Here is a 23,252-nt window from a genome sequence, read left to right as displayed (position 1 = left end):
CCGGCCTCCCAGGCCTTCTGGCATCTGGGTGGAATCCTTCCTAACCTCAAACTCTCAAATTCTGCTTTCACCTAAAACCAGTGCCACATGGATGATGCCAAGGTCTGCTGTGAGATGGAGGAATAGCCATGTTTTCCTCTTTCTTGACTGTATAGGTTGAGTGCCTGGATCACTGAGCACACTTGATCTGATTCTGAGGAGTAAATTCTGCATGTTGCTGCCATTCTGGAACATGGTGCTCTGCGGCTTTCTCCTCAAAGCAAAGTCTCACTTTTTCAGTTTTGAGGTTGTAAAGGGTAGAGGCTTGCTGCTGCTTGTGAGGCCCTTAGGTCATCTTTTATATTCTTCTGTTTCTTCTCAGCAATTGAGATCTCCTCAGCTTTATCTTTTTGGCCCACAGATTTATTGATGCTTCCTTTCTGACCAAACTCACAACCTTTTAAATCATTCTGCTGGGCTTTTTGCTCTTGATTCTCAACATAAATCTGGCTAAAAGCCCCAACAATAGCCGTGCCACCACCTTAACCTTTGAATGACTTGAAATTTCTTCTGCCAGATTAATTAGTCTGGTGCTCTTAATCTTAGTGTCAGATGAAATCTCTGGACATGAGCAAAATGCAGACAAACTTTCTACCCACTAATAACACACATTGTCTGGACTCCAACAACCAATATATTTTTTTCCAGCAGAAACCTCCCAAGCCTGGCCTTTTTTGGCAAAATTTCTATCAGCTTTCTAGTCTTCTGAGCTCTGCCCAGAAACTCCTATACAGAACAGCCTAAGGCATTCCAGCTCTGCTCTTTCAGGCATCATCCAAACCTTTCCAGACTCTTCCCACAAGCCATTCCCAAGGGCTGTTGAACCACTTAATCAGGTGCAGTCACAGCAATGACCCCACTTCTCTGGCACCAAGCTCTGTATCTGGTATCAAATTCTTACTTTTTCTTATTGCTGTAACAAAATACTTGATGCCCAAAATTAAGCAAGGAAGGTTTATTTAGCTCACAGTTTGTGTAGGTTTAAGAACATAACCAGCTGGCTCCAAGGCAGGTTGATATCACAGAGGAGCAACAGTTCTTGGCAACAGAAGATAGCAGAAGCACAAGAACAAAAAGGGAAGGAGAGCATAGAGGAAACTCTTTCTGTCCCTTATATTGTATGCAGGCTACCCCTAGGGTGGGTACCCTGCATACACTCCCGGTCCCAGCATTGGACCATGAATCAATCGTGAGCTGTAGAAGCCTGACCCCATGACTGCATGAGGCTTCGGAGGGACATGGAGACACCATCCATAACGGGCATCAACCAACAGTGGCACTCATGGGCTAGAGTATGATAGATGAGTTTGCCAGGCTCTCTGGTGGGCAGGACTGTGATGATGGTTCCTTCAGATCTTGCTGTCTTAGTTACTTTATGCTTGTCGCTGAGACAAAATACCTGATGCCCAAGTTCAGAAAGGAAAGGTTTATTTCTTACAGATTTTGGAGGTTTCAGTCCACACTCAGTTGGCTCTATGGCAGGCAGGCATGGCTGGGCTGCCTTTCATGGCCGCTGCAAACTGCAAACAGGAACCGGCAAAGAGCAAGACACACCTTCTTCCTGCCATTACATCACATCCTGGCTCCACCCGTATGTGGGTGCAGCACTGACACCATCAATTCAAGCACTAGACAATGAATCATCACAAATGCACAATGCAAACTCATGAGGCCTGGGGGACACAGACATAAACCATGACACTTGCCATAGAGATGTCTCACTGCGCAAACCTGATGTAGCAGGTCAGACCTGCTGATTTCATGGTGATTTTGGTCTTTCAGGCAAAGAAGGGGAACTACGCCTTTCTGTGGGATGTGGCCGTGGTGGAGTACGCAGCTCTGACGGACGACGACTGCTCTGTAACTGTCATTGGCAACAGCATCAGCAGCAAGGGCTATGGGATTGCCCTGCAGCACGGCAGCCCCTACAGGGACCTCTTCTCTCAGAGGTAGGCATAACCGATGGGTTGACCCCAGCATCCCCCACCTCCAGCAGCAGGAGCAGAAGAATGCCTTCTCATAGGAGCTCAGGGCAGACGCACTCCCATGCATTTGTCACATCTTGTACACAGACTGTGTACCAGTGTTTCCTCCTCCCCTCAGCTAGGGCCTGAGTAGGTGCTGGATTCAAAGAGGAGGTACATCGTCTCTTCCTAAGCAGGCATCTAGTGCTGCTGACAAGGTTCACTGTCAGGGTGCTGGGGTGGGTGGCAGACAGAAGAGGGCATCTACAGACCCAGGAGACCTTCCAGAGTTGGCACCATCAGAGGCCTGGAGGAGTAGAAATTAGCCAGATCAATGAATAAGGAATAGGTTTTGGGAAGGGCTGAATAATCACCTTTAACGGGAGATATGCCATGTCTCCAAAGGGGTAATTGTCATGTGAAAGCTTAGAATGTAGATCTGGGTGGCAGAATGTCCCCTTCTTCATCTGCACATAGCCTGAGGGACTGCAGATGGTAGAATAGGAGTTTCCTGGTGCAAGGAGATGCTGCCTGTTGGTTTTCTATTGCAGAGAGTCATCCTCCTCCCTGACTCACCGGACCAGAATCCAGGTTTTTAAGCCTGCTTTAGCTACCTAGTAGTAAGCATTAACCAATAATATGGGCACCAGAGGGGAAAGCTACAGGCAGGGGGGTTCCAGCCTCAGCGGAGCCCACGGTAGCCTTTCCCAGAAGCAAATGCAGTGGGTCTAGTTTGCTTTTGCCCACTCAGCTTCCCATGGGACTTACTGGTGTAAGTCCATCCCTTGAAGCTTCTTAGGACATGGTCAAGTTTCTAGCTACCTGATCTGGGCATCTGGCTGCTTTCTTGGGAAAATTAGTCCTCAGCCTTCCACCTCAGTGACCGGGCATTAGACAAACTGGACTGAAGATAAAAGCTCAGTGGCCTCTTCCCAGCAGCCAGTCTTCCATTAGGGACTCCTGTCCCCGAAGGTCTCCGTGCCTTTGGCCAACTCTGGCACAGGTCTATGAGATCGCCTCCTGCTGGGTGAAGGTGGAATTGCAGGGCCCAGTGAAAAAGCCAACCAGTGTTGGTCTCCCAAATTCAAGCTGTAGCGGAAGTGCCCAGGTAGCGTAATGTCAGCCTCTAAGTGCAGTGGGTAAAGCTGGGTGTGGGGTAGGACTAGTTAAGGTAAATGAGGCTCTGGGTTGTTTTTCTAGAATTTCATCAAGTATGCACTCTGTGCTTTTCTCTATGCTCTGGAGCAGAGCACTGTGATGCAAGATGAGAAGGAGTGATTTGTCAGTTGCTCCAATTCAAGGCATGAAGAGGCGAGGCTTTCTCCCTAAACTGTAGTGCACATTGGCATTCTTGCGCTTTGTCCTGGCTGGCTTTCCTGCCTGGGAGGTTCAGGGTGATTGCACAGACCAGCAATCTGCAGGCGGCTCAGTGGAGCAGATGTAAGGAAGCCCATGAGGCCCACACAGCAGTAACATCCAGACAGCGAACACAACCCTAGACAGCAGTGCTCCCCGAAGCACAGTTTGAGTCCCTGGAGCCGGAATTCCTGTTAGCTCCTGTGAGTCTGCAGAACTGAACATCTCCTCTCAGAGAGGAGAGAGCAGATGACCAGGTAACATGAGACTCCGCCAGGTTGGTAAAGGGACTCAGGACAGTGGGAGCCTGAGCTTGATTAGAAGAAGGCACGAAGACTCTGACACTGGAGAAGGAGGAGATGAGTAGGGAAGAGCGTGGTCCCTCTCCTGCTGTACCAGGTGATGAGGAAGTAGGTGGCATTTGTGCGGACCATGACCAGCTTGGAGCTGGCCCTGGATCAGCTGTGCACAGGACCCATCTGTTCCATCACTGTGAGGCTTCTGGGGCTTCTCCCGCCCCTCCTCGTGGTCACCATGAGCACAAGTGGCTCGTCCAGTTTTCACGTCATTCCTGCAGTACGTAGCCCTCTTTGCTTTCTCAGATGGCCACGCGCTCGGTGTCTTCACTGTGACACTTGTCTCCATGGTGAAGCCTTTCCTGGGCTAGTGGCACCCTCCGGGCAGACAGGTGTCTGCTGCTGAGGGAACACTCAGCCCTCAGGTTGCCAGCCTCTTTCTGCCACAGTTCTGCATTGAATCCTGGGTGCAGAAGTGTGTGCTGCCTTGGAAGCGCCCTGGAAGGCTGACAAGGCTGGTCCTCAGGCAACACATCAAACCGTTTGCAGAAAAAGGGTCCCCACATAAGTAGCAGACCTCAGCCTTATTATCTAGCACCTATCTGGAGCCCTCGCCCCTGTCCTTTGGGGAGCTAAGCTGTTTCCTTGCTTTGGCAGAGGACACGATGTAGACGTACGCATGAGTAATGGGACTGTAAGAGGTTTACAGGCCGCAGCATGCAGAGTGGGCATTCAATAAATGTTTAGCAACTTAATAGCCATTTATTGAGCACCTACTGTGTTACAAGCTCCACAAGTATTGAATAAAGGCAAACACCTGCAATTATATCTGTCTGGAAAATAGAACCACTGGCTACAGCCAGTGGCTATTATTGCTCTGGCTTCCTCGTAAGTGGGATACGGATTATTATAGCGTGCGCTCGTTTAGCCCTATTCTGCACGGTCCTTTGTTCCTGGAATTTGCCTTTCCCGCTGCATCTGTACTTCAGTTTTCTTTTGTGTTTGTCTGTCTTGCCTTTAATGCTGTGTCTTCCTATAAATTGCCTTCCACTCTTTCTGTGCATGAAAGATGTGCACCATTCTGGGTAGCCAAACAGTTGAGAAGATCAGCAAAATTAAACAGCCCACCTGATGTCACGCAGGAGAGGCGAGGATCTGACCCCACCGTCTGGCCAGAGCCTCTCCATCCCCTGGACCCGAGTTTGGCCCGCAGAGAAAAACTGCTGTTCCACAAGGAGACGGCCTCCCTCACCAGCGCCGTCCAGGGCTGAGCAGCAACACTGCTGTTTTCTAATTAAAACCTTGGCCACATCGTCTGGTCTCTGAACCTAAGTCTTCTCGTGGTGTAACAGCCATAGCAGGGCTGCTCTGCAGGCTGTTGGTGAGGATTCAGGCAGTGTTAAGGGTTTGCTCCTTCTGCGTTCTCCTAGGAGGTGGCTTAGCTCAACAGTGGCCTAAGAAAGCTGCTGTTAACGCAGCCCCAGACTGTGTGGCCGTCACCCTCCCTTTCTGCAGTCCTTAGTACTTGTCATGTCTTGAGCCAGGGTTCTCGCAGGTAGGTGGTTTTTTACCCTTGAACTGAAGTGGTAGGAAAGCTGAGTTTGAGGGCCTCAGAGTGTGGGTTTGAACTAATGTTCATCAAGCAGTTTATGTCTGTCAGTGCCGAGTCTTCTCCATCTGCACGGGGACTCCTTCATTCAGCTGGTGGCATGTCCAGGGCCCCAATGCCTTGTGCAGTGGGTGCTTTGTCTGCCAGGAGCTTTAACTCGTTCCACCTTGCCAGCTGGGGCTTAATTAAGGTAGCTGTCCCGACATAATCAAAGCCACGTAAAATAGCCAGTGAGACCCTGCCGCTGCCCCATTAATCATGCAACGTGGGGAGACAGCGGTGGTGCTCCCTGTTATCAGGAGCATGACCAGAGCCATGCAGAGGCGCGAGTACATCATGCATTTACCTTGGCCACCAGGTCCCACCATGCACAGCCTCTTCCCGAGTCCTGTGTGCTCCTCAGTGCCCTGGCAACACAGTCGACACGACATTATGGTCTCACAGGGCCACTTCAGTGTAGATTAGTGTTCATTATTCAATATTATATGTTTATTGACAAAATAAATATCTGCGGATAGCCTGGGCTGTACCGGCCCATGTGCTTGTAATAGGGTGGACACGGAAAGCAGCCCCTCTCCTGAAGCCATTGCCAGGCTCCTCTGGCGGGGACGGGTCAGCAGTCTGTGCTGGGAAGAGGGGGAAGCTGAGGTGAGCGGGAGAATTCTCTTGTCCCGGAATCCTCGGCTGAGATCTTGTGCCTCCAGGGCCTGTCTTTTGCACTGATTTGGGCCTTTTCAAGGCAGTGAGACCTGTGTCCTGCTGTGCCCATAAGGCTATCAGATCCTCTTGGCCGTCGCCTGTGCTCCCAAGTCTTTGCATGGTCACCACCAGAGCGCAGACCTGTGGTCACAGCAGGCTGCAGTGCAGTCCGCGGCGGGGTCTCTGCGGCCATCCAGCAGGGCTTCTCCTGGCTCGTTGTGAGCCAGGCTCAGGAGCTCTTCTCCCCGGTGGAAGAGCCTGTACACTGTGGACCTGGGGCACCTCGCTGCCCCTGCCTCACTGTTTAGACTCCTGGGTTTCAGAGGAAGCCGCAAAGCCCTGTAACAGCAGAAAATCATTGTGAGGACTCTGGGATCAGGAGTTGGTCCACTCCACAGCGGCACACAGTGCACAGTCCTGACTCCCTTTCCTGCTGGGGCTCTGTCCATCTCACTTCCTTCACCTTCTGGCCCTTTGCTTTGGGCTCAGCACCCTCTCTGCTTGTGTGTCAGCACCTTAAAGCCCTGGAGCTGCTGCCCGGGACAGGGACACACAGGGCTCAGCCTCGGGAGGGTTCTTCTTGCCTCGAATGCCAACCCTGCCAACCTCAAAGTGGCTCTGGCAAGCTGTTTCACCTCCGTACCCCACTGACCTTCTCTGAAAAAATGAGAAAATAGAAGTCACCACCTCAGAGTGTCAGCAAGAGGACTCGCTTGACAAGCTCTTGGTGTGGTCCTTGGCCCAGAGACCCTGCTGGGCGATCAGCAGTCCCCTACTGTTGACTCCTTCTCAGTGCCCTCCCAGTCCTCCAGTCTAAGTTCCCTCCAGATTCACCCCTTCCTGGCCAGCTACTCCAGTTCACTGTATTTCTCAGAGCCCAGGTCTTTCCACCCGTCGCTCTCCGGGCTTTCTGGTTGGTGTCTGTGCTTCGAGGCCACAAGCTCAGCAGTGCTAAACGTCACACCTGGAGCAGGCCAGCGACTCCTTAAGTCAAACAGACACATGAACTATGTTGTGGATCCTAGTGGGACAAAGTAGGATAGAGGTGCTGTGGGCCCCTTATTCAAAATGCTTGGGTTCGGAAGTTTGGGTTTTTTTCCTGATCTTGGAATATTTGAGATCTCTTGGGGATGGGACCTAAGTCTGAATGTGCAATGTGTGTATGTTTTATATACACCTTAGGCACATAGTCAGAAGGTAACGTTACACAGCATTTTAAATTTATGCATGAAACAGGGCCAAACCATCAGAGGGCATGTTGATGCTCAAAGTTTCATATTTTGGGGTATTTCAGAAGGCGGATTTTGGATTAAGGATGCTCAAACTACAGTCTTTGAGTTTTGAGGGAAAAGATTCTGGGGATCTGAACGACCTAACCCCACAGCCTGTGTGTCTGTCCACTTCACTTCTCAGTGGTCCAGTTTTACCCCTGCACGTGGTGCGCTGCCCACATGAAGGTCCCCTGAACGGTGCCCAGGGACTTGTCCCTGGCATTGGGATGGGGTGGAGGAGACCAGGGGACCTGGTGTGTTTGGTGAAAGCTGTCTGCCTGTGGCGTGCCGATGAGCTCAGGAGGGAAGCTGAGGCAGAGAGCAGCCAGGATGGTTCAGGGTTGGTTGTCTGTGGTGGGACCAGCATGGTGGGATGGTGGCTAGGACTCCGCGGCTAATTAATGAGCTCAGTGGCTCTGGTTCACCTGGCTTGTGTCTTGCAGGATCCTGGAGCTGCAGGACACCGGGGACCTGGATGTGCTCAAGCAGAAGTGGTGGCCGCACACGGGCCGCTGTGACCTCGCCAGCCACTCCAGCGCCCAGACCGACGGCAAGGCCCTCAAGCTGCACAGCTTTGCCGGGGTCTTCTGCATCCTGGCCATCGGCCTCCTCCTGGCCTGCCTGGTGGCCGCCCTGGAGTTATGGTGGAGCAGCAACCGGTGCCACCAGGAGACCCCCAAAGAGGTCCGTACAGGGCACCTCTGCCTTCTACAGCGTGGAGGCCGGAGGGTCGCATGGGGCCATGGCTGGGTGGTTTCCGTCCAGTTAGAGTTCAGGAAAGTCACCCAGAGACCACCAGAGACAGTGGCATTTTCTACTGGGGCGTAGTTTCATTTTGATTTTAAAGCAAGAGGGGAACAAAGAGTAGTCCTAAGGGAGGATGTTTCTATGTTTGAACAAAGTGCTGAGGTGCCAGCCACAGCCACTAAAGTCCTGTATTTATCTATAGAGCAGGTACAGCGTGGGCAGCGCCAGAGAGCCCTTCCCTACCCTGCCCCGCCCACGCGCCTCCACCCAGGCCTGGAGAGACCAGCTGTAGGGTAAGCGAGGAGCCCGCACCTTCCCTCCTGGTTCTGTCTGCCTCTTGCCTAGGGCTGCAGTGCAGAGGGAACCCCTGCTCCTCCCGCCACCTTTACTCCGTCACCCTCCTCTCAGGGCCCACTTGCCCACCTCCCTACTGGGTACACCCCTTGGGATGGTCGCTCCGTCCAGACTCGGGGTGCAGCACCCTCTTTGCGTGTGCCTACCGCAGTGGACCCTGTTCCTCAACCTCCTCCTTGGGTGTGTGCTCTTCTTCAGGCTAAGCTTTTGCTTTTTAAGTGAAGGCGTCATGAGGGTCCCTTGGAGACACCCTGAAACAGGGTGGCAGGGCATGTTGTTTGGTGAGGACGGTGCGGCTGTGGCAGCTGCGGCCGCCCAGCCATCTGTGACACCAGCCTGGCCACTCTCTGTGAGCCTGTCACTCCCTGCCACGTGCACCTGGCTGCATCTGGAACCACAGCTCTGCTTGCTAATTTTGTGGGAGCGGAAAGACATAAGTCTCAAACGGGAAACAGCACAACAACCAGCATTGAGCCCCAAACTGGTCCTTTTTGACAAGAACTTCGCCTGTTTTTGTTCTTGGGTGACATGTGACAAGGTCATAAAAATGGCTTCCGAGGCAGGGACTCTCGGAGAAACTCAGAGTGCACTGGGGTGGGCAGGGAGAGCTGGCCGTGTCCTTCTGAGCCTGACCTGGGGCTGGGGCTTGGCGCCTCTGAACAGTAAGGACTGTCACCAGGGTTTGCACACCCTGCTCAGCTCAGCATCGGAAGGGAGCCGCGCCACAGTGGCTTCCCCTCCATCCTCTCTGGATTCCCTGCCCCCCAGCGGCAGCTGACTGTGCTCCTCCTTACTCTGGCTGGGAAGGAGGCAACTGCTGAGTCTGCATCTGAAATAACCCAGAGCGTCCCTGAGCCTCCCCAGTAGCTGCATTCCTCCCTGCCAGGAAACCAGCTTCTGCATCACCTGGGTAGCTCTCTGCTGGCTCTGGGACCACAAGAGGGAAAGAAAGAGGAAGCTTAGGGAAAATCTACAGCAAGGCATAGTTGGGGTTCCCTTTCAAGCTTTTATTTGCAAATGGAAAATCCTTCAGGGAGAATCCTGAATTCCCTGGTGAGCGGCTTTAGGGAGGAGCCCCGTCCCTCTGATGCTGGCTCCCTCATCAGCCTCTGCCAGACATGGCCAGGGACCCTCTCCCACTGTCACCAGCCAGGCCTAGATGAACAGGAGCCTCTGAGGGCGACAGGGTGGGGTGGTCCCCAAACCACTGCAGTAGGAGCTGGGAGGACAGGGCAGTTGGAGACACACTGGCCAGCCCCACTGCGCCCCTGCCTGGGTTGTTTGGGGGTTTGACTTTTCCTACATCTCCTGCCCAGTTTCCTCTGTAAATACACCCCTCCAGCAGGGGCAGGGGCAGGGGCAGGAGCAGGGCCCAGGGGAACCGGGCGATCTTCAGAAGGGTGAGCTTGCACTGTCATGGAGATGCTTGTCCAGCTGGTGTCTGAGTCGCAGGCTCCAGGAGGTCCAGGGGAGGCTGGAAATCCTGGGATAGTTCCAGCCCGGGCCACCCAGATTTCATTGTTATGCGGGGAGTGTGTGCATGTGCGTAGACACCCGTGTGTGCACGTCGGGGAGTTAGGTGAGGAAGTAAGAATGATCAGGCGTTGGAGAAGCACAGGCAGGAAGAGGGAGGCGACCAGAGACCGGAAGAGCCAGAGATGACCACGCTGTCCTCGCGGCTGCTTGCCTGGCAGTACAGGGCCTTCTCTTCTCTTCTCCTCTGGCTGTGACCTACAGCCCGCTGATCAGGGCTGTCCAAAGTGAGTGACAGGTCCCACCCAAGTGCAGGGCAAGCCCAAGTGCATCTAGCTCCTGGTGGAAGGGTGGTGCGGATTTCTGGGCTCAGAGCTGTTAGGATGGGGACCCATCCCAGGGCTGGAGATGAGAAGGGAGGTTGCTGATAGGGTGGGGAGCAGGGAGCTGCTGAGAGAAGAGGCCGGAGGAGGCTGCAGGATCTGCCCGAAGGACTAAGCCCGGGCCAAGGGCTCCTTCTGGGACGCCGGCCACGGTTCTCAAGAGGCAGAAGCCTGTCTTTGGGTGGAGCCCGCGCCATGTTCAATGGCTTGTGCCGGGCGTCTTCGGAGTTCTGATGCCTTTTAGGGAAGAGCAGTAATGTTCATTTGGCCCTTAATATTCATGCCCATCTGAGCTCGTATTTTTTTTTTCTGAGGAATCAGACAATTATGTAGTTACCCAGTGCAGGTGAGCGAGCCAAGCCCGGGCTGCGGTGAAGAGCCACCCGCTAGATTTATGGGGTGTGTGGAGCCCGTGCTCGGAGAATAAAATATTCATGAAATAAAGATGAGAACCACGCAAATGGGAGCTGACACGAGGCGCCAGAGAGGACACATTCATCACGGGGTGGAAGCTTCCTGCCTTGCCTGGTTCCATGCGGGACAGAGGCAGGAGGCTGTGTCGCTGCTGGTCCCTCTGTTTCAGGAATCCCCCTTGAGCCCACCCTCCATGGGAGCTGGGGTCCCAGGGACCCCCTTCTACTCCGCGCCCGTCTGTGGCCCCGTCCCCTTGGTGCTTTCTCTACTCTGTGCAGAGATTTCCTCTTTCCTCTTCCCATCTGCCAACCCAAGGAGTGTAAAGTGACTTATGGATGTGCCCGTCCCAGCACTGTGCTAGGTGGGTGGTGGCCAAGGGCTCCGCCCTCCTGAGGACGTGGAGATGGACAGGAGGGATGTAAAGGAAACACGTTACACCTGAGGACACCGACCCTGCATGGTCTTGAGGAAGTGACCCGCTGTCTTCATAATGCTCTTTGGCAGCCTTCAGGCAGGTGTCCCTATGCCCAGAGAAGGGACAGAAGTGGCCAGGGCCAGGCCGGGAGTAAACTGTATTCTTCCAGCGATAGGTCATCAGCGAGCCAGGACACGGGGCTTCCGTGGGGAGTGTGCAGAGGGCTGGGGGTGGTGTCATGGCTTCCTGCTTGCCTTTCTCAGAGGACTTTGGGAGTGGAGGGTCAACTTGGGTCTTCCATGGGCTGCACTCCTGGTGCAGCCTCTGTATTCTCTGAACATTGGTTTCCCTCCTGTGTGGAGAACCGAGCCTGACCAGTAGCTGCACTGTGGAGGTCAGAAAGCATGGCACAGGGTACAGAGAGTGTGGGCGCACGATTCAGGCCTTTGCCCAGGGCCGTCCGGGGGAGGCCTTGTCCACTCACTACACACCACACTGCAGCTCAGAACCAGCTCACTGGCAAAGCCTGCCCTGCTTCCAGGGCCGGCTGCTCCCTCGTTGGATGTGAGTCTTCTTTGCCGGTGATCATTTACCTGTCTGTCTCTGCTTCCCATCCGCCAGCACCTCCTCAGCCCCACATTCCCTAATGCAGAGGCTCCTGTTAAGGGATGATGAGGTATCCAGCATCTTCCATGTGCCAGGACCCAAAGACGAGTGCTTTACCGAGAGCGTTAGCTCATCTGGTGGTAGGGGCTCCAGAGTATTTATTGAATGAATGAACCAGGCTGGGCTCCCATAAAGGCAGTGTTACTCAGGCTAAATCGTTGTGTAATCATTGGAGCTGGATCAATGGCTTGCAGTTCTGGCTGCGCATCAGAGGTGATTAATTCTGAAGCTTTTTAGAAATGCAGATACCTGAGCCCCGTTTCCCAAAGGCTCACCCTCAGGATATTCCTGAAGTCTCCACATGTGCTTCTGATATCCTGCCTAGGATGCAAACTTTCCCCCAGGGGCACACTCGCTTTCCTCAGAGGAGTTTGGGAACATCTAGCCTGCTAGAGTGGAAGAGGGACTGGCTTTGGAGCTGGGTAGCCATGAGCACTCTTGCTAATCTCCACTTACCCTGGAATTTATAATCCTGGGCAAATCCTTTCTCTCCAAGCCTCGGTTTCCTCCTCTGTATCTTCGGGGCTCCTCCATGTGATGTGGAGTGGCTGTAGGTCCCTCTCGTAGCCCTGCCCTGCAAATCTGCAGTTGAGCTGATTGGAACTCTGTGTATGACATTTTATAAAACCGCCCATCATTCCCTGAGATCACTTTGTTGACTTAGCGTTTGGCTTTGCTCTTCCCATTCAGGATTCTTAGACCCCAAGCTTGGCATACATCTTGGGAGCAGGGCTTAAGAAGTTCACGCTGGTGGCTTTCTCCCCACCGCTGGGTCTCATTTACCAGCTGGTTGGTCTCTGGTTTTTAGAGGATGCTGCCAACAGCTACCCCAATCAGGTGACAAGTCCCTTGTCTCTAGTTTTGTTCCTGTCCAACTTAAAACAGGAGCTGTTGGACTCCAAACAAAGTCAGTGCTAACGAGGCCCCAGTGGAACAAGCTGTTACATAGACGATAGTTTAATTACCATTTTCCAATACACTGGATTATTTCCACGTTGGTGAACACTGACTTAATTACAGAACTTTATCTCTCTGCAAGACGATGCCGGAGCAGGGTTCCCCAGTAACCTCTGCTGGTGCATCTGCTGTCATGTTTAATATGGGGTGAGATATGTGGAGCTGGAATCCAGCCGATTCGTGGGTAGATGAAGCCAATGAATTTTATGTCATACGTGGGGATGTTTGAGTAGGTCAGTTACCCATGGTAGATTAATGAGACAGCCGTAAGTTTCCAGGTCTCTCCACAGCTGTCGTTACCTGGCTGAACATCTAAACCTTGGGATAATGAGGATGTAAACGAATGTAGTTCACATAAAAAAGCCCATTATTTGAATTTGCATAACATTATAGAATGCACCATTTTGCCCAAACGATGGACATTTATTCAATCACTCTTGCACACGGCTCGGGTGAGCTGCGAGCACCTGTCTTCTCTGTCCTTGGCTAGAGATGCAGAAGGTGCAGGTGGACGTGCAGTGACCTTGTGCACGCTGTCTGTATCCCCAGGTGATGTGGGAGCACAGAGCTCTCCGGACCCCAAGCCACTGGCCCTCTGCTCGCTGCTCCTCATCCCTAGCCCTGCAGGCTGCTTCCTGGACCCAGACACAGACTGGCTGTCTTGCTCTCTGGGGCATCAGGGAAGTATCTGCTTCTAGTGCAACCCACTTTCGCGTCCATTTAAGCCACCATATGAGACTCTTGAGAGTCCCCTCCTCCCAGCTGGTCTTCATGGGGATAATGGGATCTGAATAGAATGAGGGCCTTGATGCAGGAGGTCGGCTCCTTGACAGCCATGTGGCATGAGCAGCTCTCCCTGGGAATTCTGGTCAATTGATGTGGACATTTGCTGGGTGTCCCCGTGCGGAGAGGTTAAAAGGCTAATAAATAACTGCACAGCCCTGCAGTCCTGGGGACAAGTCCATCCCTCCTTAATTTGAGGAAATTGAAGAATATGTGAATTGAAGAATCTGTCTGAGCCCCTTCCTTGAGGCGTCTTGATTTGAAAGTGATTGGCCACCTCCAGTGCCCCTCCCCGGGTTGGTCTTTATTCTAAGTGCTTTGCTATACCCGACTAGCTCCTCCCAGCTGCACTTAGGGTTCTAGCTTGGTATCCGTGCCCTGGCACTTTCCCAGGCCTGCCCCTTCCTCCTCTCCCTGTGCTTCGGTGGTGAAGGCGTCCACCTCCAGGAGACTGCCTCCATGTTTTCTCTTCAGAGAAGAGGTGTTTTTTGTTTGTTTGTTTGTTTTTGTACTAGGGATCGAACTCACGACCTGGTGTTTGCCAGGCAGGTGCTTATGCCACTGAGCTAAATCTCAGGCCCTCCTTAGAGGAATTTGATCTGCCTGTGTCCACTCCAAAAGCTCCCTGTGTTTTGCTGGCCTTAGATAGAGTTCCTTCCCTTTGCCCCTTCCCTCAACTCCCTGTTTCCCTGGCCTTCTGGGACAGGAAATTATCCTTTGTTTCTTCAAACCCTAGCAAAACCAAAAACTCCTAAGTAGTCTGCCCTGGCTCAGACCTTAATTGACTCTGAGCAAAATGGCCAGGCTCTCCCTTCTGACTGCCAAAATCCAGGTGAACAGCTCAGACCAAGACACTTGCTCCCGGCTGCTAATTAGTCCACTCTTAGACTTTATTTCCTTCGTCCCCAAAGGGGACCTGAAAGTCCAGAAGTGAACAGAAAGGAGGAAGAGGCAAGATTAGGCCATTAGCTGGTTCCTTCCAGGGTCCCAGGGCTGCGCGGTCACCAGGCTCCTCTACAGAAACAAGTCCGTCCTGAGGACTCCTGCTTCTCTGACTTCTCAACCTTTACGGCTGCAGTGAAGACAGTTAGTTATCCACTTAAACCTGACGTTGTCTGAAATCCTTTGTCTCCAGCTTCCGTGCTCTCTAGTGCCAGTCCTTGAAGCCCTTTGTACCTTTTGAGATGGAAATAGCTTCTGGGTCCAAATATTTACTGAAACGATTGTGGCACCGAGGGTGGCCAGTGCACGTAAGGGAACGGTGGCATCCTGTATCAGAGCCACGTCCTGCGTCAGAGGCCTCATCGGCGCTCGGAGTAGCCATAAAAAAGCTGGAGGTGTGCAGGGTTGGTGAGGACCAGAACTGGAGCCTGTGCAGAGGCCCAGGACCCCAGAGCTAGGAGGGTGGCTGGAGCAGAGCAGGGGGAATCACATCTGCCTACCCTAGGGACGCTATCACAAATAAGCTGGTTCATCAATTTAAATGGCTGGAGAGCCACCCGGGGGTTAGCAGATTTCTAGGTATGTCTGGTCCCTTGCTTTTGTTTGCTAACACTATTCCCCTGCCCTCCGCTTTCCAACCACCGTGAGCTGGGCTGCTCTGCCCTGCCACAGCCTTCCACCGTGACACTTCTGCCTAGGAGCCAAACGACCATGCACCGAACCCTCTGAAACCCTGAGCCAAAGGTGTCAGGTGTTTGGTCCCAGCAGTGGGAAGAAAGATCAGTACAGACACCAAGCATTTTCTGTGGCTTTATCCCCTTGTTCAGAGTCAGTCATCCCTCTTTCCATTGTTGGGGTCGTGGGGCTGGCTCTCGGCTAGGCGAGCAAGTCATCCGGCACGGCCGTTACCCAGGGTAGACAGTAGTTCCCCAAGAGCCTGAACCCTAGACTGCTTCAAGAGGGGAGCAGTGATACCATTCCAAAATGCCTCTTTAATAAATAATGACCTTAATCATCTTATAAAAGGCAAAACATAAAACACGGCGAAAAGGGGAATGTCACATGGAGCTGGCTCAGTCATGAAGACAGTAAGAACTCACGTTTGGTGTGTTATTTACCAGCGGTCCCCAGATTATCATTGTTCGTCTTGGTAGTTTTCACGCTAGGATGTTCCAAGAGTAAGATGCATTCAGTAGAAATCATACTTTGAAATCGAGCTGTTGTCTTTTCCAGGGCCAGCATGGTGTGCCCAGCAATGCCGGGCAGCTGCGGGCAGCCACAGTTTTCACCTAGCCCCGCACTCTGCAGAGGGCTGTGTGGCTAAGCTGGGATGCTGGCTCGGGTAGACAGAGCCAGCGTTTGCAGTTTGGGGATATTTTCAGTTTATGATGATTCTGCCTCCTAAGCCGAGGAGTACACGGTAGCAGCCTTTTGGAGGAGCCCCTGAAAGCCTTTCATGGATGGCATTTAGCAGGAAGAGCAGAAACCTGATGTCCTCCAGCCACTTTGCATTTCACCATGACACCTACCACCCCCAGCTCAGAGATGGTTTCCCAGGCCCAGGGAGCTGAACTCTGTTCCTCTGCGGCTTCTGATCACTGCAATCTGGGCTCTGCTTTGGGCCCTGTCAGTGACTCCCCGTGAGGCCAGGTCCCTCCCTGATACCAAGGCTAAATGAATTGACCCTCTCCTCCAGGAGTAGTTCTCTTATTTTAATTTCCTCCTGGCCTGAAATGAGTTCTCCGTTGTCTTGTGGATGTCATTAGCTTTCCTGTGCTGGGAGGAGTTTTGAGAGACAGTGACACCAGATGTCCCACCGGAAGTCAAACACCAGCTGCTGTCTTTGGGCTCACAATGATGCAGAGCAGTGGTCCCCCAGCCCCCTGCTGAGAAGGTTGGGATGAGGAGGAGAACACGGGATGCAGCATGAGATATGTTGAGTTCAGTCCTCCCATCTGGGTTGGTGCATTCCGGTGAGGGAGATGCAGCCCAGTTATTCAGGACGCCTCTTCCCCTGGGGACTCCTCATGACTGGCCCAGAAGAGCTCAATGCCCGTCATGGGGACAGCTTTATTCTGCAGGATTTCTTTTTCCTCCTGAAAACATATCAAGGGATCTAAGTTTCCTGGGATTTCCAGCATCCCTGTGAGGTGGGAAAGGCTTGGGCTCCTCTCTTCAGGATGCGATGTCAGTGTTCGAAAACCCACACGGTTGTCTTGAAAACGAACTTTAATGTGGTGTTTCTCTTGGGATTTTGCGTGGGAAGGGGCAGCCCATTGATGCTGATGTACCCACAGACAGAACTGCAGCTTCCGGGTTAGAAGCAGGGAGCTGGGTGGCCCTTCTCATGGGCACGGGCCAGTCTCCCCCCAACTTCATAGATGAATAGATGACCTCTTAAGCTTTCAAAGTGGTGTGACCACCTCCATTCACTTTCACATTGAAAGCAAGTCAAGTGATTAAAAAAGGATACAGTCCTGTTTATTTTATTTTTTGACACAAATAAACAGATTAAACAATCTGCTGTGATACTACTGCCCATGGGGTGGCAGTGTCCGGGTGAGGGTCACCCATCTGGGCAGCCTCAAGCCCTCATGGTACCAGCAGTCTGCTAACCCTAGAAAGTCCTCTCACTACCCCCACATCTCATCCCCACCCAGAAACCCACGCCTGCCCGTTAGCCTTCTGGACAGAGGCATGCCCACCCCCTCCCCGCCTCCCCAGAGGCATGGATGGAGCCATTGTAGGTGACTCGGTAAGACCAGACGCCTGCCCCACTCTGGGTTCCAGACCACTTGTGGCACCCAGAAGGCTGGTGACCCTGGTGAGGTGATTGAGTCTCCTTTGTGCAAGGCGGGGCCGAGCGTTCTGAGCTTTAAATGACAACCGCAGGGGATGTGCTAGGTGCCCAAGGATGTCCCCTCCATTCCCGTAGAGGGCTTCCACTTCTCTCCTTCTGTATCTGCCAGTTCTTCAAACTGTCTTGTCACAGGATTTCCTTGGCTTGTGGCCGTGATGCTAAGCTGAGTAAACGTGGCAGGGACACTGTCACCAAGGGTTTCCTTGCGTATCCTGGCCCACGGACTCCCCTCCGTGGCGGGCAGTGGGAGCTGGGGCAGGTGATGACGGGCAGCAGGCCGAGCAGGCCCATTCCGCCCAGTCCCCTGCCTTTGCTGCTGGGCCATTGGCCCCCGAGGGCCCCCCTGACTCCCCGTCTCCCCTCCAGGACAAAGAGGTGAACCTGGAGCAAGTACACCGGCGCATCAACAGCCTCATGGACGAAGACATCGCGCACAAGCAGATCTCGCCCGCGTCCATCGAGCTCTCGGCCCTGGAGATGGGGGGCCTGGCGCCCAGCCCGGCCCTGGAGCCCACGCGCGAGTACCAGAACACCCAGCTGTCCGTCAGCACCTTCCTGCCGGAGCAGAGCGGCCACGGCGCCGGCCGGACACTCTCGGCAGGGCCCAGCAGCAGCCTGCCCCTGCCGCTGAGCAGCGCGGCCACCATGCCCCCCATCCAGTGCAAACACCGGTCGCCCAACGGGGGGCTGTTCCGGCAGAGCCCGGTGAAGACCCCCATCCCCATGTCCTTCCAGCCCGTGCCTGGGGGGGTCCTCCCGGAGGCCCTGGACACCTCCCACGGCACCTCCATCTGACCGCACCGCCTGCCACCGCCCGCCCGCCCGCCCACCCGACCAGCAGAGCTTTTTAATACGAGAAACGACAAGACCACACACGCACACATGCACACACACGCACACAGACTCACACACACACAGAGACTCTTTCATGTTTCTTGTACATACGTGTAAATAATGACAGAATGGAGTGGGGTAAAAGTGTATTTTGAATATTCCCAATTTTCGAAGTCAGTAAAAAAACCATAAAAACTGTATGAACGACTTTGTAAATTTTGTTCTATATGAATAAAAAGGCAAATTACTTGTGATCATTCTGAAGTGCCAAAGGGCCCCCCATCCCTGGCCTCTCTGAGGGCAGGAAGGGCCGTCAGAGGAGGAGCCCCTCCCTGCTGGGGAGAGGGAAGGCAGGGGCCTCCCATGCTGCTGGCTGCCTGGACGCCAGCTCCCCTCTGTCCTCTGCCCCTGGACCTTCATTCCTCCTCCCGTCTCCTCGGGTGGGTAGGGAGTCCGGCCGCAGCCCAGCTGGCCCGTGGGGTCACGGTGCTGGAGGGTGAGCCACTCTTCCAGCCGGCCAGGCTCTGAGGACCGGCCCTGGACGTAGGGCGGTCCCAGCCGGGCCAGCTCCAGATGGGGACTCCCGTGTATGTCACGGTGTGCACCTGCCACTGAGCCCCAGAGAAGCCGCCCATATTGAGGTGACAGGCTCTGGGGCTTTGATGCCAATGTGTTCTGTACCATCCCTTTGGGCTTGTTTTTTACTTTCTTTTCCTGTTTAGAGGAGTGGCCATGGATAGACCATGGGGGAGAAGGGCCGGCCTCACCGCTGTGTCGCAGAGGCGGGGCGGAGATGGGATTGGCCTGGGCGAAGGTGTGAAGTATGGTTGGTCATGTTGATCGGGGAGGCTGCATGCTTAGATTCGGGCCTGGGCTCCGAGTGAGGAAACTGTGGCCAGGGAGCAGGAAATAGGAGCATTTTGATTTTTGGTAAAGGGTCCTTTTGGAAGAGATTGGGGCAGATGCTCCCCAGGGGATGGGGAGGCTGGATAACAGAAAAGAGAGGCGGGGGAAGGAGATTGGATTCTTAGTGAAGCTAAGACAGAAACTTCACATCTCCTGGAGAAGCTGCAGGGCGTGCCTCTGGCTCTCAGGCCCTGCGGGAAGCCTCCCAGAGATAGCCAGGCCCTGGTACCTTTACCACCTTCTGCAGACAGGGAGTCTTCAAGCAGCGATCCAGAATGACAGAGTTGCTCCGGGCTGAAAGCATCTCAGGTCCTCTGAGACCCTCAGGTCTAGGCCTGAGACAGAGAAGTTGCTTGGAAACCCTGTTTCCAAAGAGCTACCTGAAAGCCTCACCTCCCCCTCCTGCCCCTTCTCGGGGACCTGAATGTAGGACCAGAGAAAGAATCGTCAGGAGTGGAGTCACTGGAGGAATCTGAGCAGCGACACTTCAGGTCCCCTCCTAGACACGGGTGATCCACTGCCCTGACCTGGCAGGAGGCAGAGCAGAGCCCACAGCTGGATCTGAGGAGCAGGGCGGCTCCCAGCTACTCCAGGCAGTCATCAGGGTGTGAGCCTGGGCCTGTGGTCAGGGGGAAGGACAGAGTCCCAGCGCTGGCCTCCTTCAGCCTTCTAGAGTTCCCAGAGATGCATGTATGGGGTGGTAACCACCCCAGGGTTGATTTCTTTCCGAAAGTCCCTAGTGTCAGGAGGGAGCCGTAGAGATGCTGCAGCTGAAGCACCTGGGAAAGGCTGTCTTTGTAATCACCTTATTTTCCTTTGGCTGCTGGGAATGGCCTGAAGTCGGTGCAGGGAGGGTCCGCTGACGTCTCTCCAGTCAGAGTGTGTGGCGCTTGGAGCTCGGATGCGTGGCAGAGGTGAGGTGGGCTGCTGCTGTGGCCCCTACAGAGCAGGCTTTGCTTTCATTCCCTGAGCACTCTGGGGAGCCAGCCCCGAAGGTCAGTGCCCCATCCCTGGGATGTCACCCCAAGGCCGGTGTTCCTCCCGGAGGTGCCCTGTGTTCTGAGGGAGAGCGTGGGTGGGAGTGTCTAGGTGATGCTCAGGTGGTTTTGCTCAGAATGAGTGTGGGAGAGAGAGAGAGGGAGTGTGAGTGTGTGTGTGTGTGTGTGTGTGAGTGTGACAGACAGCATCTTCGAGGGGAAAGTATAGTGCTTCCCAAACCCTTAGTACCCCATGGTGTCATCCTTCACCATATTTATGTTTTTGTTTTTTTTTTAACTTCCTGCCTTGGCATGAGGGGAAATGGTTGATATTCAAGCAAGTTCAAGCAAGGGAAAACAAAAAGAAAACCAGAATCTTTCCAACTTAGATTTCTGTGTCAGCCCGTAGAATGTATCTTTTTCCTGCTTTGCTCTTTGGATTTATAACTCTGTTAGACTATTCCATACATTTTAGGTATCTTTTGTGCCTTCAGACACTGCAAATAATAATCAGCATTTGGATTAAAGTTGTTTAATAATAAAACTGACTGCTCCTGACCCTCTTATTGTCTGGGGTGAGGAAGTGCTGTCTGCTGTGCCCCGGGGGGTGTCCACTGCTACACACGCTTGTGGGGGAAATTCAGCTCCCAAGGTGAGTCTCAGACATGCCTGGGCGTGGGGACACTCCAGGGGTCACTGATCCTGACCAGACGACAGCATGAGGGGCGGCAGTCCCAAGTTCCCGTTCACCTGACAAGTGAGTGCGTTTCCAAGGCTGAGATCTCAGAGGGCTGGCGGGAGCCCTGGGTTTAGCCCAGCACATGTAGTGAAGGTCCTTCCCCCCAGGCTGACTGCAGCCTGTGTGTGTGCCTCTCAGTCTGCACGCTCTGTGTCTGCAGGTGCCCTGCGGTCCCAGAGCGAGGGCACTGGCATCCTCAGAGGAACCCGGCTGGGCTTCTGGACACTGGGCTTTTACAGAGTCTATGGTGCCGTTCTCCCATGGACATTCCCTGCACCCCATCTTCCCCACAGCCTGGAGTCGGCTTCTCCACACCCCACGTGTGTGCTCCCCACCCCCACGGATGGCATCCCGGTGACCAGTGGACCTTCATGGGAAAACCAGGGTGCCCCAGGGAGGTTGGTTTTCACAGTGGAGCTCACAGCTTTGTTCTTCCGTCTCTGCACATGATAGGCTTCGAGGTAGAGGAAGCTGTCAGACTGCAGACGGGAGAGCTTGGCCCAGCCCTGCCCAGATTTCCTGAGCAGAACCCTGACTGGAGAAGCTCTCAGAGTGACTTTTTTTTTCTTAAGGAAGAGCAGCTCAGAGTTTAGGATTTGAAATCCTACAAATCTTGCCACAGCAAAACTAATTGCAAACCTATTTGTTTTCTTTTCAAGCTCAGAAAGAAGAATAACGATGCACCAAAGAAGCAAAGAGTTGTAGGTCTACCAGCCATGGGGATAAAGGAACATTTGGTCCCTCTGCCATTTCCTTTAGAACTCATTTAGTTGAATAACACACAATAGGAACAGTGTTACATATTTTACAGTATTATTAAATGTCATAATTGTACCTGGTAGTCAAATAGTCTTAAATATTTCATTTAACAACAGAGAAGGACAGTGTCTAATGGATAACACGGGGCTCTCTGTGGCCTTCTGCCTCCAACAGGGGTTGCTTCATCATGGGCCAGTGCTTTGTTTCAAGTAAAGTTTCATTCCTGTAAGCGCAAGCTTGGGAATTAGCATCGGTGTCTTAAAGCCTTGTATTGTGCACCTAGCTTTGTCAGCTCAAGATGAGATAAAAAGCTCAAAAAAATTTAATTGACCTTTCCTTGCTTCTGTTACAATAAGAGGAAGCATTTCTGTTCCTAATGTAACTGCTTTTTTTTTTTTTTGGCATTTAAAACAGTCTTTTATTTCATGCCATTAGCTGTTTTTAAAAATGTAATTATTTTTGGATTTTTGGTTCTTGTCCTGACCCCTTATACCAAGAAACTCTAGGTAAATAGTTCTTTCTTATTTTGTTCTCCTGGTATCTGAGTCGGGTTATCTGTGGGAGGGGTACACACTGCAGACAGATCAGGTGAGCTAATAGTCACTGACCACAGAGCGGAAGGGACAGCTGTCAATACGAATCACCAGCTTTCATTCTGTCTCTCAGATGAACTTGACATTGAACACTGAGCTCCAGAGAGAGACAGCATACTTCTGTGCATCTAGGAAAAACCCTAGATGCAGAAATTTGCAATGACAGTGGCCAGGACCTAAAAGAGGTGGCACCAGACAGGATTTGATCACTGAAGATGAGCGACCAAATGTCATTCAAGGAGAGATCAGCTGCCTGAAGATCCTAGCATATAGTTGCCAGGGGCAACCAGCTGTCCAAGCTCCAACTATTCACCCATGCACAGACTTATTGACACTCAAAATGAGCACACACAGATAAACCACACAGTCATGCATGCACTCACAAGCAAACATCAAGCTCTTTGCAGACACATGCACCCTACCAGGCACAGGTGTGTAATTTACACGCACAGTGATCATGTACTCCAGGGCTGCAGGCAGGTTGAGTTCTGCTCATCACACTGGAAACAGGGTCCAGGGAGGGAAAGAAGCTGTTGCAAGGCCGCTCTGCCCTGTGCACGGTTCCAGTGCAGCAATCAGCCACACAAGGCTCTGCAATCAGCCGCCCAGGAAGGAGGTGTCCCCCCTGCTAACAGTCCTCGCTCTGGCAGGCTCCCAGTGTGTGTGGCCACCATGCCCGCCAGCCCCTGCTTCCTCTGAAAGCTTGAATCCCTGAAAATTGCAAAAACATCCCCCAAATTCTCCAAGATGCCCTATTTGTTTCCAAGTAAGGCAATCCATGATCACATCCGTATCAGTGACCATGTATTGATTAGGTATCAGAATCTAGAGGCTATACTATTTCCTTTACATACAGATACTGTCTTCACCTCAGCCTTGCAAGGTAGAAATTGTTATTTAAAAGTTATAGACAGAGAAACTGAAACTCAAAAAAGTGGGGTCCCCCGTGGTCACCCCCATGGGAAACAGGTGGTGCTGGCATTCAAATCCCCCATTTGGCTCTGCGGGTGATCGGTGATTGGTGATCCTAATAGGTGATCCCTCCTCTTCCTGGGGGGAAGCGCTCATCCAGTGCTAGGCTTCTCTGTCCCCAGATACAGTGTCACCAGCACCCATAGCTTCCTCAGCCTCCACATTCGCTGTCTTCTCCCTGGTGGCCTCAGGGTGTGTGGCTTTGTAGCTTCTGTGTCCTTGCAGGGCTTGTGGCTTGTATGGG

General features: G+C 53.0%; 1 protein-coding gene across 5 annotated transcripts in view; it reads left to right on the top strand.

Moving 5' to 3' along the window:
- LOC100724914 (glutamate receptor ionotropic, delta-1) overlaps window positions 1-18,319 on the top strand; it is a 580,436-nt gene extending 562,117 nt beyond the window's left edge. For all 5 annotated transcript variants that reach the window (XM_063233725.1, XM_063233729.1, XM_063233727.1 and 2 more), the window contains 3 exons: window positions 1,822-1,988; window positions 7,678-7,918; window positions 17,595-18,319. In XM_063233725.1, the coding sequence (XP_063089795.1) occupies window positions 1,822-1,988; window positions 7,678-7,918; window positions 17,595-18,023 (837 nt within the window). In that variant the 3' untranslated portion in view covers window positions 18,024-18,319. The remainder of the gene's footprint in view (window positions 1-1,821; window positions 1,989-7,677; window positions 7,919-17,594) is intronic.
- The last annotated feature ends 4,933 nt before the right edge of the window (window positions 18,320-23,252 follow it).

Source organism: Cavia porcellus, unplaced genomic scaffold (genome assembly GCF_034190915.1).
Source record: "Cavia porcellus strain 051 isolate PalLab524CR breed Dunkin Hartley unplaced genomic scaffold, mCavPor4.1 scaffold_23, whole genome shotgun sequence".
In the NCBI taxonomy this organism is placed as follows: Eukaryota; Metazoa; Chordata; class Mammalia; order Rodentia; family Caviidae; genus Cavia; species Cavia porcellus.
Note: the sequence above shows the minus strand (reverse complement) of the source record. Positions and strands in the feature narration are given on the sequence as shown.